General features: G+C 44.3%; 1 protein-coding gene across 1 annotated transcript; it reads right to left on the reverse strand.

Annotated features, from left to right (window-relative positions):
* Positions 1-2,395: 2,395 nt before the first annotated feature.
* LOC124707617 (shaggy-related protein kinase GSK2) lies at positions 2,396-6,103 on the reverse strand. Its single transcript, XM_047239284.1, has 12 exons — positions 6,018-6,103; positions 5,815-5,916; positions 5,342-5,401; positions 4,980-5,252; positions 4,826-4,897; positions 4,682-4,738; positions 4,139-4,279; positions 3,985-4,035; positions 3,809-3,904; positions 3,506-3,589; positions 2,952-3,053; positions 2,396-2,854 (listed from the first exon to the last, which is right to left on the reverse strand). Exons 1-12 carry the CDS (start codon positions 6,090-6,092, stop codon positions 2,762-2,764), a joined length of 1,206 nt encoding a protein of 401 aa, XP_047095240.1. The 5' UTR covers positions 6,093-6,103; the 3' UTR covers positions 2,396-2,761.
* Positions 6,104-16,232: the final 10,129 nt, after the last annotated feature.

Consider the following 16,232-nt stretch of genomic DNA (forward strand, 5'->3'; position numbering starts at 1 on the left):
CTGAATACATTCTACTCGCTTTTACTCGTTCTTTGCAAACAAACACCATCTTCCACTCGATACGCTTAATCCTTTGTTTTCAGCAAGCCGGTGAGATTGACAACCTCATTGTTACGTTGGGGCAAAGTACTTTGATTGTGTTGTGCAGGTTCCACGTTGGCGCCGGTTTCACTCGGTGTTGCGCCGCACTACACTCCTCCACCAACAACCTTCACGTGCTTCTTGGCTCCTACTGGTTCGATAACCTTGATTTCTTTCTGAGGGAAAACTTGCTGCTGTGCGCATCACACCTTCCTCTTGGGGTTCCCAACGGACGTGTACATCTACGCGCATCAGCGCGCCGGACAAAAGTGGGCTTTGGGGACGCGGCTGGAACGCATTTTCTGTCCGGCGCGCCCCAAATCTCTTTGGGGGATGCTTTGGGGGACGCGACTGGAGATGCTCTTAGTACTTTGTTCATGTTTGGTTAGGGCATTTCCAACGGGGTGACGGAAATGGACGCTGAGCGACCGTTTGTGTCCGTACGGTCAAAAAAGACTACACCATGTTCCAGCGGGATGACGTATAGTGACCGGACCGTCCACGGAGACGCAAACGCGGTTCAAATATGCGGCACCTTATGCCGCTGCGCGGTCGCGCCGAGCGTCCTAATTTTTTTTACTCGGTCCCGCACGTCAGGGATAGCGAAATCGACCGCACGGACTTGCTTCCTCTGTCCCTTCTTTGCTGCCCTAGTGCGACGCCACCACCCCAACTCTACCCCCGCCGCACCGCCGCAGTACATGACGTCTGCTCGGGCTTCGCCGCGCCAGAGAACAGGATCTGAGTCGGGTAGGTTCTGGGGCGCATCTATCGTGTGTTTGTGGGGGGGGGGGCAAACATCTGCCAGTTGCGCCGCCCACAACCTGTTCGGTCAATTGCGTTGGTAGTTTTCTTACTTATCTTTTGGGCGCTATTGTGGACGACCATTGATCAACGGTTGCTACTCACGCAAATGGACATGTGGAAGATGCTGGATAAGTTCCGTGCTGAGGTCATGGACTCCTTCCGACGAAGAGTCCGATCACACGGCGCAGACCATGGCTACTGAAACTTTTAAGAATTTGGATGTAATAACTGAGACTACTTTGAACCTGTTTGTTTTGTGATTTAAACATTCCAATTCATGTCCGCGGGCCAAATGCGTCGCCCCACTGGAGTCACCCCTGGCGCAAACTGACGTACGGTAAAAACGACCAATTTTCCGACGCAAATAGACGCGGGTGGATAATTGAGCGTCTATTTTGCGTCGGCCCGTTGGAGATGGTCTTACTTCGTCAATATGGAGGGCGATTTCTGATGTTATTTGTTTTCATATTATGAATCTATTGCGAGATGGTGGATTACTCCCATGAAATATGGGGCAGTCAATATGATTAACAGTTTTGTGGTGTGTTTGGACTAATCGAAACAAGAGGGACGAACTGCTTGGGATAGCTTGGCCCTGACTCGTGAGAACGACTAAACTGAAGAAGGGAGCTCATTGGCATGGAACACAAGCGAGAGCTTCGGATAGCCTTGGCCCTGTCACTTTTTGCGGGAGTGTGGAGAACGGCTAAACTGAAGCGACAACTCCAGACGACGAACTGGTTCCTGCCGTCGGCTTCACCACTCAGCGGTCCACTGGCCAGCGCTGGATCCAAGCGCAAATTCCCGACTACCTGTGAGTGATCTCGTGATGTCCCGCCCTTGAAAAACACGGTTGCAATAATAGGTTCAATATCCCCGTTTACGGAACCCCTTCGGAAAAGGTTTTCTGCCCATTGAACTTTGAATGTTGTCACTCTGTTGATTTCATGATTTATGGAATCGGAGGAGACCCCTATTTTTCTAAAAAAGGCTACTTCAATTAGGTTTTAAGAAGGGCGTTTGACAGAAAGAGTCTTCCATTGGTGCTTTCCTGGACAAGAGCATAACCATGGACTTGGCTATTGATCGATGACAGAAGCTGCCAATATGTATGTTGAAGATCAATGAAGCACCACCTGCTTCAAGTCTATAAATTCAGGAAGAAGGGTATGCACCATGGAAAAAAATAGCGCGCTATTTCAGCGTTAATAGCACGCTATAGCATTTTGCACATGCCACGCTACATCATTTCGGCGCTATAGCGCGCTAATAGCGTCTTTTTTGGCCGACGCTATTTTGTTATAGCGCGCCATTTTTTTCCTTGGTATGCACACTGCTTGCATCCTGTTGAGGTGCGTTGCATAGTGCGCACCCCAGCCATCATTTTCAAGCTTCAATGCAAGAGAACAAGCATGAAGGATTCAGCAGCCAGCACCAACTGAATGTCAAATAGAAAGACTCATCCGAAGCATTGCAGCATGGTCACGAGAATTTGCATCAGGCAATGGAAAACGAAACAAGGGGCAGCTTAAGGCTGCACTATATTATATAAAACTAAAAGTCTTACAATAGGGCAAAAAACGAAAGATAACTTTTGGGTCACGGCCTATTGATATGCTCTTCTCATCTCCTCAACCGTACCCACCAAATTGATATTACGACTTAACTACCGAATACTCTAAGTGAAGACTCCTCCCCTATAAGATAATTTGCACGGTTGTTTCTTCTTGGGTGCTCGGGCGGTGCTTCTGAAGATGCAATCTGACATTGTAACACTTGGAGGGATCATCTGGTCTGCTTCTCCATCTATACCGCCCTTCGCCCATCAGCAAAAACAACAAGGTGCAAGGTTGAGCGGGGGGCAGATGCATATTTAGCTCGCGGCATGCGAGAAGTTGAGGCCAGCTTGCCGCCGAACATGTTCAGGTACAAGCCTGTTGATGAGGTCTGGTGAAGCGTTGGCCAGCTGTGGACAAAAAGCAAAAAACACATAAGCACAACAGCACAAAGAGGTTGCGTCAAATTAGCAAATGAACAGCCTATGTTTTCTCCTATAGGCTTACTTCATGCTTGAAGTTGAACAGAGGCGGGAACGGGCGTCCGTTTGGCAAGCGTGCATTAGGCTCCCGAAGCTCATCAAAGAAAGGATGTGCACATGCGTCAAGCTGCATACCGATATTCAAATGCATAAGTATCCCCATCCAGCTATAGCAAAAATGTTACATGACGACTAAATGTGCCCTTATCATCCACCCAGCAGTGATCTGCGGATCTGGACTATGCTTATTATTATAATGGCCGTATCCCACTAGAACTTACATTTTCGAAAGGACTAGTATTGATCAACTTAAGCTAACAAAAGCCCACCAAAAGAACACTTCTGCTCGTCACGGCCCATTAATGGTTACAAATACCAGCACCTTTTTAGTCTCTTAAGGAAAACTAATGCATTAAGATACAGATATCATTAAGATACATGAATAAGTAACTAATAATCATTAAGATACAGATATCATATGTCTGATCGTATCTAACAGAAACTCTTATTTCAAATTATCTGTTCGCTACTTGCTGCCACAAACAACTTAAAGAGCAATTATTGTTAGAAAATGCTAACCGCAGTGCAACGGAGGCTTGGTGAATACTGAAGAAGACGCGAAGCAAGATCTATCGCTTCAGGAGGCATTCTCTTGTGGAAAACCTGACCAAAACAAAGAACAATCAGTAGCTGTAAGGTATATCTTTATCTAAGCATCACATTACAAGATTTGACCTTAGAGTAAAGTCACAACTGCTGTCATCAACCTTGCGGTCGGAAATTAATAATAGCGCTGGCCCAGATACATTATTATGATCGACCTGATGTTTTCTCAGAGAAACTCAAGTATGATTGAACATTACAGTGAGACTGCATGCATACCTTGTGCCAAGGATGAGCTTTTATCTGTGGAAACCTAAACTCAGTATAGTTTGGGTTCATGCAACGTATTTCCTCTCGAGTTGGCGTACCAAGAACCTAGAAGAACATGATAAAAAAAAGGTCAATAAAATTTAATGGCAGAAGAAAAAGGAGACATATGCAATGTTTTGCTGTACCTTGATTATCTCTACAAGCTGGTCGACTGCAGTGCCTCCTGGAAATAATGGCTAGAAAAAAAACACGAATGATGTAAAAACTACAGTATTGGCATCTTGGTAAAAAAATTGGAACCTAGTCTTGCAAAATCTGCCAACAAATAAAGGAACCAACCTGACCAAGGAGCAGTTCTGCAAGAATACAACCACTCGACCATATATCTATGGACGTTGTATATTCAGTTGCACCAAATATTAGCTCCGGAGCACGGTAGTAGCGTGAGCATATGTATGCGATATTAGGCTCACCCTTCACCTGATAAAATAATAAGGGAAAAATTCCCAGATTTAGGTAAATAAAATCGAAATACTGCGCAGGCTAATATTCCAATAGTTTAAACGAGCATTCAAATAAGAAGCTAGCAACATAAACATAATACTAGCATCTAACTTGATCTACTTCAAGCAATCAAACTGTTGAATTAACCAATTAAGCAAATATATCCAAGTAACTTGTTTCAATCTTGAGCCGCACTTCATGCAAAGTCAATAGCACAGAGCTAATTCTAAATCCATACAAAAACGGTAAGAATGATTCAAAAAATATCGCACAGACCATGATGCCAATACTAGTACAGCGGCACATATAGTCTACACAACAGAAAGAATAGATAGTAGTATTATCTATTACTAAATTTTGGGGGCAAAACCAACGTACCAGAACTTTTGCGCTTCCAAAGTCACAGATCTTGACTTGGTGGGTTAAAGGATCCACCTGAATTGAGAAGCAAGGAGAGACCCATTCAAAACAAACTATGAAAACTCATACACGATAGCAGCATATCTGTTCATGGAAGCATACCAAAACATTTTGTGGCTTCAAATCCCTATGACAGACTCCAACAGCATGAATGTAAGCTAGACCCCTGAATATCTGTCAACAATGTAACAGTAGACTTAGCGGAGCACACGGAGACAGGCATGCATTTCACATCTATTGACTGCAATCCACAAACCTGATACATGTAAAGCTTCACATAGATAAGTGGCATCCCATGTTTGGCATTACTGTAGTGCTTGAGCACACCGTATAGCGTCTCAGGGACAAACTCCATGACAATGTTGAGGTACAGCTCATCTCTACTTGTGGTAGAGAAGAAGCAATGCCTGAGGCAGACGATATTGGGATGGTTAATCGAGCGCATAAGCTGCAGCTCACGGCTCTTGTACCGTCGGTCCTGTATTACCTTCTTAATGGCCACAGCCTCTCCAGTTTCCAAGCATTTAGCCTACACATGCAACCATTTCGCTAAACATCAGGATAGATAGTCGCTAATTCAATCGAGAAACTACAGTGACTGTTTAAGAGTTCAATCACCTGAAATACGATGCCAAACGAACCAGAGCCAACAATGCGCTCCGCCTTGTAGCTAATCGTCTGAGGATCAAAGCACGACATTACCAACCATGCGCCAAGCAGGCATCAGATGTTGCTACATACTATAAAAGTTGAGCACAAATGTTGACAACAATCTAGTTATAGCCGTCCAAATTCGTCCCTGCAAACTACCGTGATGAACACCACACAGGCCATATTTGGAACAGATCTCACTAATCGAACAAATGAGCACAGTACAAATAAGCATGCATGTTTCTGTGTTCTTCATAAACGAAGAAAAATTTATTAACTGTTCCACAAAACTATCTTTCACTGACTTGCCATTACCAAAACCGCTACACGGCTGGGAAGGTAGCTGTAAGATAACACATACATCTAACTATCCAAGCCAAGAACTGGCCGTCAACTCAGGACAAAACATACAAGAGCAGAATAAGGGATGCTCAACTCACCTGCTTCGGCTCGCCGTTCTTGCCGCCGATGGTGGTGGAGATGATGTGACCGGTCATCGCGCCGTTCCCTTCCGCGTACCGCGCTTCCCCATCCTGCTGCTTCTGCTTGACAAGCATAACCCATTAACACCAAACACAGCACAGCTAGCCAAGAAACACACGCCCAACGCCATTCCAGCTCAGATCCGGCAAGATCCAGTTACCTTCTCGCAGGCCACTGCGGTGGGAGGCTTTTCGTCGAGCAGCATCGGCTCCGGCGCCGGCGCCGGACGCTCCATGTGGCTAGTGTGTGAACGTGAGTGGACACGGTGGGCTCACACTTGCATACACCTACATACCTGGTCCTGCTGGTCTTTGGCTTTGGCTTGGCTTGTACTGTGATGGGTGGTTCTGCCTTTGACCAATGGAGGGAAAGAGGGTGGTTAGCTATTGCAGGGTAAACAGCTGGTGGATTAGTGGCTGAATTGGCTGGGAGTACCCGGGCATGAGGTTGGGTTTTATACATGCCCCGCCTTTATTACGCGTAATTGCGCTCATTTCTCGCGTCAATACGATTAAGTTGCTGCTAAAATATGACTAATTATCGAATATTTCTCGCGTCGATGTGATAAGTTGCTACCAAGATACGATAATATTTTGTCCAATATTTCTTGCGTTAATGCGATAATTTTCTGCTAAAATATGACAATATCATGTGAAACACGTTCCGTTCTCCGCCAAAACAATAAGTTATTACTAAACATATGGCGATATTCGGCAGACCATTTTCCCTTCTTTTTTTTGATAAAGTGGCAATGTGACTAATCGATAACGATGAAATATTAGGTTATTAATAGATATTCATAAGCAGAAAGTTTGCTTAGCTTACGAAAGCCCAGGGAGAGGCTGGGAGCATTCAAGAAATTCTGATGTCTTATAATAAGCTATGTATTTTCACCTTTTTATAGGGTTCGAATATTTATTTTTATCTGGTGCGCCAAATTGAGCCACGTCACCATATTTAGATAGACTTGATTTAAATTTTAGAAAAAATGCAGAAAATCATTTAAATTCCAAATGCAATGATTCTTGTTGCAGTTTGGAGATAATTTTTAGTGCATCTTCTCAAAACCTGAAAATAAATTTGAACGCTCTGAAAATTTCAAATATTTTAAAAATATTTTAGCAAATTATTTCAATTTATAAATCCAACTAAACCCATTCTTTTTCCAATGTTCTTAGAATATTTTTTAGAATCTAAAGTATGTTGAAATTGTTATCTTTTAGTCACTACTTTTATTTCGGTTAATCTTTTTTGCAAAGAAAGATTGTTGGGACTATAAGGAAGAGTAGCTGTAAGGGTATATTGCCCCTATGTGTGGTTTGGTAATTAATGACAACCCCTATGGACTAATGTTTTCATTGAGTTTATATGAAGGAATATTCCATAGGTACTACTTGTACTCCATATGTTGGATTCAAGTATGGATGCCATGAAGATAAGATATACCTTGTGCATTGGCATCAAGATCATCGGTTTGAAGATATATATGTGATATGATCAAGAAGATGAAATGAAGATGGAGTTCTTATGTGGAACTCAATATTGGCCATGCTCTATCTTATGTGAGTATGAGAAGATACAAGGTTGAGTTGGGCAAGTTCAAGATGAGCATCTTGAGTGGATCACATGCTTGAAGCTTGCCGTCCATTTGGTGATAATGGACATGTGAAGATGTGCATCAATGGAGCTTTCTCATCATAGTGTATGGGGGAGCATTTGTGAGTCTTCACGAAGCAACATTGATCAAGTGAGACATTCCGGCTTGTGTAGAGCTTGAAGTGTTATCATCAAGATCAAGCGGGATGCGCAAGGCAAAGGTATGACCTTGATAGGTTTTACTTTTACCGGTCTCAAGGTGGTTGATGGGAGACCGGATTATAGGATAGATAGCCGCACTATTAAGAGGGGCTTTCGGTTGGGTAACTTGATCACATCGTCTTAGGGAGCTCAACCCTTTGCATACTTTGCATATCCCTATTGCTTCTTGGTGTTTCTCTGTGTGAGGTTCTTGAGCTTGTTGCTAGCTTTACAACAAGCCCAAGTTCATCGAAAACGGAATCCGCATGCATCTTCTATTGCGTTTTCGAGTTTGGACGTCTTCACCGTTTCTTGACGGTGGGAGACTCCCTCTCTAAAAACATCTAAAAATATCCTGTGAGGAGTCTCCATATTTACAGTTTTTTTTGGGGTTCTATTCGTCGTTATCTTTCCAACAAAATTGGTTTCATGTCAATCGGGGTCCGGACACAAAAGTTATCACAGTTTTAGTAAAACATGTTGTTCCTGCTGGCCCGGTTTCTCGCCCGGCTTGACCGGCCAGTCCGGCGCGCAGTCCGGTCGACCGGTCGCCAACCGGGCGCCAAACGTGCGCCTAACTGATCCGGTCTGCCGGCCTACAGACCGGCGGGCCCGGCGTGCCGTCCGGTCGACCGGTCGCCAACCGGGCGCTAACCGGGCGCCAACCGGAGGAGCTCCTGGACGACGCAAAGTGACTCCGGTTCCTGGTCCGGTCCGACCGGCCTCTGCACCGGGAAATCCGGTCCTTGGTCCGGTTGACCGGGCTCCTCGACGGTTGACTCAGCCCAACGTTTTCCCAACGGTTATATTTGCTCTTGGGCTATAAATAGCCCTTCTTCCACCTTGGGCTGTGTGAGTTCTTTCATTCTCTCTCCTCCATTGTTGTCTTTGAAGAACTTGCTCTCTCTCTTGATTCCTCCCATGATTCTTGCTCATTCTTGAGGGATCTAAGAGAGGAGATCTAGATCTACAACCTCCACCAATCCTTTTCTCCTCTAAGTGAGGGGAACTCTTGGGATCTAGATCTTGGAGTCTTTTGTTGACTTTCCCCATTGTTCTTCCTCTCCAATCTCATCCTAGCATTTGTTGTTTGGGTGGGATTTGAGAGTGAAGGACTTGAACACCTCTAGTGTTCTTGCTTTGCATCATTGCATAGTGTTGAGCTCTCCACCACGATTAGTTCGAGTGAGAGACCGTGAGCTTGTTACTCTTGGAGGGAGACCTCCTAGTTGGCTTGGCTGTTGGTGCTCGGTGATCTCTTCAAGAAGATTGTGAAGAGGCCCGGGCTTCTCCTTCGTGGAGCTTGTGAAGTGGTTGTGGAGCTTGCCATCTCCGGAGCGGAGGAAAAGCTAACCATAAGGAAAGGGCCATTATCCTTCGTGGGTGTGGTTCGGAGAATAGGGTGAGCCTTCGTGGCGCGGGGAATCCTTCGTGGGACCTCCACTCCTCCAAACGTGACGTACCTTCTTGCAAAGGAAGGGAACACGGGAATACATCCTCGTCTTCGCGTGCCTCGGTTATTTCTATACCCGAGCTCTCTTTCCTTGTGATAGCCATCGTGCTTGAAGTACATATATCTTGCTATCACTTGTGCTACATATATCTTGTGCCTATCTTGCTTAGCTCTAGTTGCCATTGTTACACTTAGTTGAGTTTAGCATATTTAGGGTTTGTGCTTGTAAACTAAAACGTTAGTTTAATTCCGCATTCTTACAAGACAAATCCGCAAAAGTTTGTAGTTGCCTATTCACCCCCCCCCCTCTAGGCGACATCTCGATCTTTCAGTAGCACTACTCTCCATAGGCCAAGGCAAGTTACATCATAATCATATAGGTGGTACCTAAAATTTGTTGGTTACACATTTATGCTTTTATAAAGTAGAAGTCAAAGTCTTCCCAGGATGTCCATCTCCAAGGAGGGGTCCGCTGAATCTTGAAGAAAGAGTTGGTAAGTTTGACTATAACTAGGGTAAAGAGCCCACTCATCGTGGTAATGTGCATGAACATCTTGACAAAACTCAATCACAAATATGATCTTAGTGCTATGTGAAGATTTTTGCTAACAATGTGAATGAGATTGGTGAAGACGTATGGAGAAATAACCCCTGAATTTCTTAATTATCTTGAAGAATGCAACAAAACTCCACGGAAGGCACACATAACTCAGGAACTGTATCTTAGTCGAAACTCGCCAACGCGTGGTACCAAATAATCACAATGGGTTATTGATAACCCCCAAGTCTAGGTAGTATAAATTTATAAGTATTTGAGTGTCGAACCCATGAGAAGATGAAGGTAAACTATCTATTCTCTAAGGTCCTATAACCCACTTATATGGCCGCGCAAAGCAATGTACTAGAGTGTGTAAGGTTGTTTTAGTACTAACTATAAAATGTGAAGTGCTACAAGTAAACTATTGCAAGCAAGTAAAACAGGGTAAAGTAGGAGCAAGTATCTTAAGGAATGAAGTGTTTAGGCAAATTATTATTTTATTTGTTTGGTTGTTATAATTAGTGAAGCATATGGATTTTTTTTTCTTCAATATAGGAGCCATAGATAGGTGAAACCATAAACATGTGCAATTACACCCCTACTGATTTATCCCAAGGCAGTTTTTGAGCAAACTAGAGAGATATTGAGACATAAAGTCCAACAATCATTGTAAGTTTCAAGGTCCCCATAATGTCCCCCATTAATTAACCATGAATTAAAGTGGCATGCATATTTAAGAACCAAGACACGGTTTCTGTCAAGTTGCGGCTATCTCTCCTCCTATCATGATGCAACTGTGAAAAATTTATGCATTCCCCAACATACGTGTGCACTCATGTATCAGTACATAAGATTTTTCATAGAAGATAACATATATTTGTATGCAACCAACAATAAACTATTTCACAATTGCCATAAACAAGTTAGTACTCAAACATAGACATAGAGACACAATAGATCATATGAAAATAATAGACTGCATCACAAATCATGTGTGCCAAGAGATTACAATAGGTAGATGGATGATGTTGCTGGAGGTGTTGATGAACATGTTGATGATGAACACGCCGGAGGGGGTTGGAGTCCACCGGGGGTGATTCCGGCAGCGATTCCCACTTCCTAACTCCTTCCTAGCGGCGGCCTTAAAAAAAGCTCGTCACAAACAGATGTTTTGTGTTATTATAATTTGAAATTTTAAAGCTCGTCGTGGGTGTCTCATCGGCCGCTCCCCTTTTTAAAAAAAAAATGCCTTCTATATTTTATGATGTAATTATAACCATGTATTGTGAGTATGTATAACAATAGGTATTATATAGTGTGGGTACAAAACTCATATTGCTCATGGGTACAAAACTCATATAGCTACCATACCCATCCCATATTGCTCATGGGTACAAAACTTTACTCAGATGTGTAAAACTCTACGTATAACCATACTCAGATGAGTACCCAAATGGAAAACCAACACTACACAATACATTAGATTCACATGTTAGGTATAGAGAAAAAATACATAGTTCCAGTGGCACCGAAAATTGCCGGTGCTGGCTAGATCTAGGGCTTTTGTGGGAGGGGTCGGACGTACACGATGGGATTCACGATTTAGTCTCTTGAGGTTGCGTCCACGTTGGGATTGGAAATTTTTGGCAAGAACATGAGAGTGGCTAGCTAGGAAAGTATTGTGGATATGCTAACTAGGTATATCATGGCAGGGTCTCAATTCTGGCAAGCCCGCATGACCCATAGATGGTGGTAGAGCATACGACCCAATCGAGCGGCCCAGTGAGAACCAAGATGGGGGAGTCTAGCCCGGACAGAAGTAGTCATGTCCAGACCATAGTAGATGTCGGTCGGATCCCTGACGTGCACGACAAGATAGCTTAGCTTAGCTTAGGCTTAGTCGTATCTGGTTGGATCTCTACCATTGTAACCTTAGATCCGGGTGCCTTTATAAGCCGGATCCTGGGATCGCATTTTTTCGTGATAATTCTAAACAAGCAGCAATACGGCCTCGCCACCATCATGAGGTTTCCGAAGCTGGGTAACTCATGTGTCCCCGTCCTGGTGACTCCTTGCCGCATGGCTCCCCTCTCTTCCTTCCGTGAGGCACCCCTCACCAGAGTACCGTCGAATACGCAACGATAGAAAGTTAGGGTTACACTCACATAGTATATACATTTTAGAATGGGGACCTCATTCATCAGCCTTATCAGGTAGGATTTGGGGTAATACCCACGGGTAAACAAACATGTCATACCCTACCCCACGACTATTCTGGTAGGTTTGGGATAGCCATGGATAGCCATTTGGGTTAGGTCGTACCTATGGGTAAGATAACCTTTCTTAGTGTTGAAGCAGGGCGTTGGTTTGTGATTTTTCTGGCATTCTTGATCGATTGTTTGAAGGATGGTCTTGCGCAGTGATACAACCTAAGCCATAATTTATGCAACCATCAACCCGAAAAAACAATGTAAAACATGATATGAACCAAATACTTTCAAGAAATTCGTACACATTTTTTATGTACCTAAGTCACACACTAATGAGAGGAGCAGATATTTCTAAAATTCACATTGTGCAAAAATTGTCTGCGTAACACCGATCAATTAAGAAGCACTCAATTACATCTCGGTGAAAGAAAACAATAGTTACATAAGTTTATAAATAAATTGTTTTTGACAAGAGACGATTTTTCAATGTAGTTTCACTTTCACATACTACTTATGTCTCTCAAAATAATTTATATAACTATTTCATAAAGTCAAACAGTGTAAAGTTTGACCAAGTTGGCAAAAAAAAGTCAGTAGCATCAACAATACCAAATCAGCATCATTACATACACCATAAAATAGATATTCGCATGGTATGTTCACGGTATTTTTACAAAATGCATGTGCAAGATGTCACCTATGACATTTGTTCCAAGACGAAAACATGTGTGCACCTTCTATGTACCCGTAACGCCACATCACTAATCACACCCTTTTGGTGGTGAGCGAGATGGGAAGAATGATGGTGAGTAGCGATTGCGATACGACCCAGTTTGGCGTGGTATGGTAGGCTGCTGGTCAAACGGGAATGCCAAAAGCAACCCCGGAATCCGGGCGCTGCGCCTCACACCCGACAGGGCTACCGCGCTGGCGTCACTACTTTAACCCGAAAAAACTAGCTACAGGCCTCGCACATGCTGATTTTACCTGACCGTTACTGTCTCAGAAAAGCGATGACTGATGAGGCCCTTTGACTGGAACGCAATCTCTATCTTTGATCTGTCGCTACCGTGTCTGCGCGATTCAGCCAAGATGGTGACGTACCAGAGGTCAAAAGACCCTTCGGTCATGTGCGGATTTTGAGCAAATGGCGGGCCATCCTTTTGATTTTGAGAAAATCCAGGTGTTCACATAAGAACCAAGAAATGTATCACACTATCCAAAATGTATCATGGGTATATGTTCTGAACCTAAGAGCATCACCAGTCGCGTCCTCCAAAGCGTTTCCAGACCGCGCCGAATCAAACATTTGGGGGACGTGTTTTATTCGTGCCGCGTTTGGGGGACATCGCTCCCTAGCCGCGTCCCCCAAACGTCTCCCTAGCCTCTTGATTTCCCCCTCCGCCGCAGCTCTTGCTGCGCGCGCCGCCTCTCCGTGCGTAGGGCGGTGGCCAGACGCCGCTGCTCCAGCACCGCATCGACGTCCGCCCTCCCCTCCTGCACCGCCTGGAGGGAGAGCTCGACGGCGCGACGAATATGCGCCTCTTCGCGGGCACGGGCGTCGTCCTGGAGCTTCTTCTCCGACTCGAACAACTCGACGAGCGCGCGCTGCTGATCGGCCGTCTCGTCCGGGTGTGGCCCGTCGTCGTCGGACCACTCGAACTCGTCGTCGTCCTCCTCCTCCTCCACCTCGGTCTCCTCCTCCTCCGCCTCGGCCTCATCCTCCTCCACGTCCGTTGGCGCCTCCATCATCGCCGCCGCCAACTCATCCGCCCGCCTCGCCCAGGCCGCCTCCGTTGCCGCCAGCGCCGCCTCCCGCTGCTGACGCTCCTCCGCCGCCAGCTGCTGCTGGCGCTCGATCGAGTCCCGCCGCCGGCGCTCGATCGCCTCCCGCCGTTCACGGTACAGCGTGTCCCGCTCCTCCTGCCGGCGGCGGAGCTCATCAGCCCACCGCTGCTCCATCTCCTCCGCATCGAACCGCGTCGGACAAAAATAGGCTTTGGGGGACGCGGCTGGAACGGATTTTTGGTCCAGTGTGCCCCAAATTGCTTTGAGGGACGCTTTGGGAGACGCGACTGGAGATGCTCTAAGCTATACTCCCTCCTTCCGTCCCAAACGAATGTCTCAGATTTGGAAATCCACTTTTAATCTTGGATACATACTCGTATGCTCCCATCCAGTGGCGAAACTACAGGCAAATGTAGGGGCCGACCAGCTCTAAGGAATGATATTATAGTTGCTAAAAATAAGGGATTGAGAAATCAATTTAAAGGCAGTTGGGCAAAATCATGGGCGGGCCATAGCCTAGTTTTGCCCCCACATAGGTCCGCCCCTGCTCCCATCACCGAAAAAATATGTTCTAAAATATCAAAAAAGATCCGAACAAAATTTTTGCTCGTACATGTCAACATTCTATGTGTGCATGCCAAGTTTCGCGGAAAACCGATATTTTTTTTGGTCTCGTGCGTAAAAAAGACAAGGAAATGTCTCGTTGAGAACTTATATTTTGCATGAATTTTTTCCCTTTTTACACATGCCACAAAAAAATAGGTTTTTCGTGAAACGACTTCACGAACACGTAAAACATCAAGGTATATGCTTGACATTTTCTATCGGAATTTCTTTTTCTAATGCACTTAAATCTCATTTCAAATACACCATGTCCTCTATCTATAGACTAAATAGTATTTAAAGTATTTAATTTAGACAAATCTGCAAATTCCTTTTCGGCATGAAGAATTAATATTTATAAAGAAAACATACTTCTAAATGCTTTAGGATGTTTGCAAAAAAAAAAGGCATGACCTAGCAAACATTCTTAGGAAAATTAGCCAAGCATAGTCTTTAGTCTTAAAATAAATCTTTTTGTTCAAAACATGGTCCCTAAAATCGTATGATATGTTACGTTAATATGTGCCTGAGTGTTAACCATAAAAGTTAGTACTAGCACATGCCTAACGAATGATTTTCTCATGCTAAGTTGCTGAGACTTGAGAGGAACACATTTAAAATTCTGAGATAGACCAAGACGTACAGCCGATGTCCATCGTTGAGCGCCATCGACCGGCGACTGAGGTTGTCATGCATGTGCAGCATGTGCCGGTCAGAGAGGAGATCTGGATTTAGCCAATGGAAAAATGTTGAAAGAAGAAGAAGGCACTGGGCCAGGACGGGTCTGTTTCCTCGTAGCTGGCCCACTTCACTTGATGTGTTGTTGCCCATGCTTACTACTCCCTTCACCAGAATATTCTGATATCTTTGAGCAGTGTCACAGCATCTCCTGTCCGCGCCTCTTAAAAACGGCAGATGATTTGGGATAACTTTTAGAGAGGGCATTAGACAAAAAAAAACATAAATTTCAAACAAAAAGAGATCTTTTCCAGCGGCATGGCTCAAACAGCGTCTTGATGCATGCATGGGACCAACCTATGTGCGAAAAATATGTGAGAGAAAATGTGCGGTAGATAAGAAGAAGAGGATGACATATTGAGGTGCATACATGCTTTCTATCTAACGCTTTATTTCTGTCCGGCCCCAACCCGTTCCATGTGGATGTCAATCATAAAATGCAAATGCAATGGTTTTTAGCTTTGGAGGATGCGACTGGAAAGGTTCTTTTTATCCACAGTCCCCCAAATGTTTGAGGACGCGACTAGAGATGCTCTTAAGGTTGTCCACCCTGAGAATGATGAACCAAATAATCTACCTACTATTCCCTCACCAAAAAAAAAGATCTACATACTATCATCAAACCTCCCGTTTGAAGTAGTATGAGAAAGAAAGAAAAAAAAAGATAGCAAACCAGTTTTCCGTTGCTAGACAGTAGCCTGTGGTTTCTTACATTTTTGGACAGTTGGATCATCTGTTCCAATAACACTGGCGTGGATTATAGAATCGAAACCGATTGCTCTTTTCCGTTAAGGCGATTGGTTGTTCTTTAACCTGTGTTATCTTTCTGAAAGAATAAAAGAGCTCCCAATCTTAACAAATGGCAGAGAAGCTCATACTAAAAGTACAGTATATATACCACCAACCTCTTTCTGACACTTGCACTCAACTGATACAGTAGGCTCCCTGGTAATTTTAGCCTACACTAGTGCTGCATATTTTTCTGGAATAACTAATTGTTCAGGTTTCATCACTCACAGAGCTGACCAACAAACTGTTCCCTGGTACTTCTAGGCTGAACTACAAAAATGTGATGCATCAACCACTTCGATCATCAACACATTAATCATGTGAATCTGATGAGAACGCCCCTTGGAAGGCGGAAGATTGCACAACTGACAGGTTGTTGCAGCAACAAGAGGAAATAGTTGGTGTTTGGAACTTCCTGTACACCTGAACAAGAAAGACAATCACACTGCCTTTCCATTA

The sequence above is a fragment of the Lolium rigidum genome, chromosome 4 (genome assembly GCF_022539505.1).
Source record: "Lolium rigidum isolate FL_2022 chromosome 4, APGP_CSIRO_Lrig_0.1, whole genome shotgun sequence".
NCBI lineage: Eukaryota > Viridiplantae > Streptophyta > Magnoliopsida > Poales > Poaceae > Lolium > Lolium rigidum.

Coding starts and splice junctions, on each gene's coding strand:
- LOC124707617 (XM_047239284.1), bottom strand. CDS start 6,092: ATGGAGCGTCCGGCGCCGGCGCCGGAGCCGATGCTGCTCGACGAAAAG. Junction 4,739..4,825: donor TGAAGCCACAAAATGTTTTG/GTATGCTTCCAT, acceptor TTCTCAATTCAG/GTGGATCCTTTAACCCACCA. Junction 3,054..3,505: donor CAAGCCTCCGTTGCACTGCG/GTTAGCATTTTC, acceptor ATCGGTATGCAG/CTTGACGCATGTGCACATCC.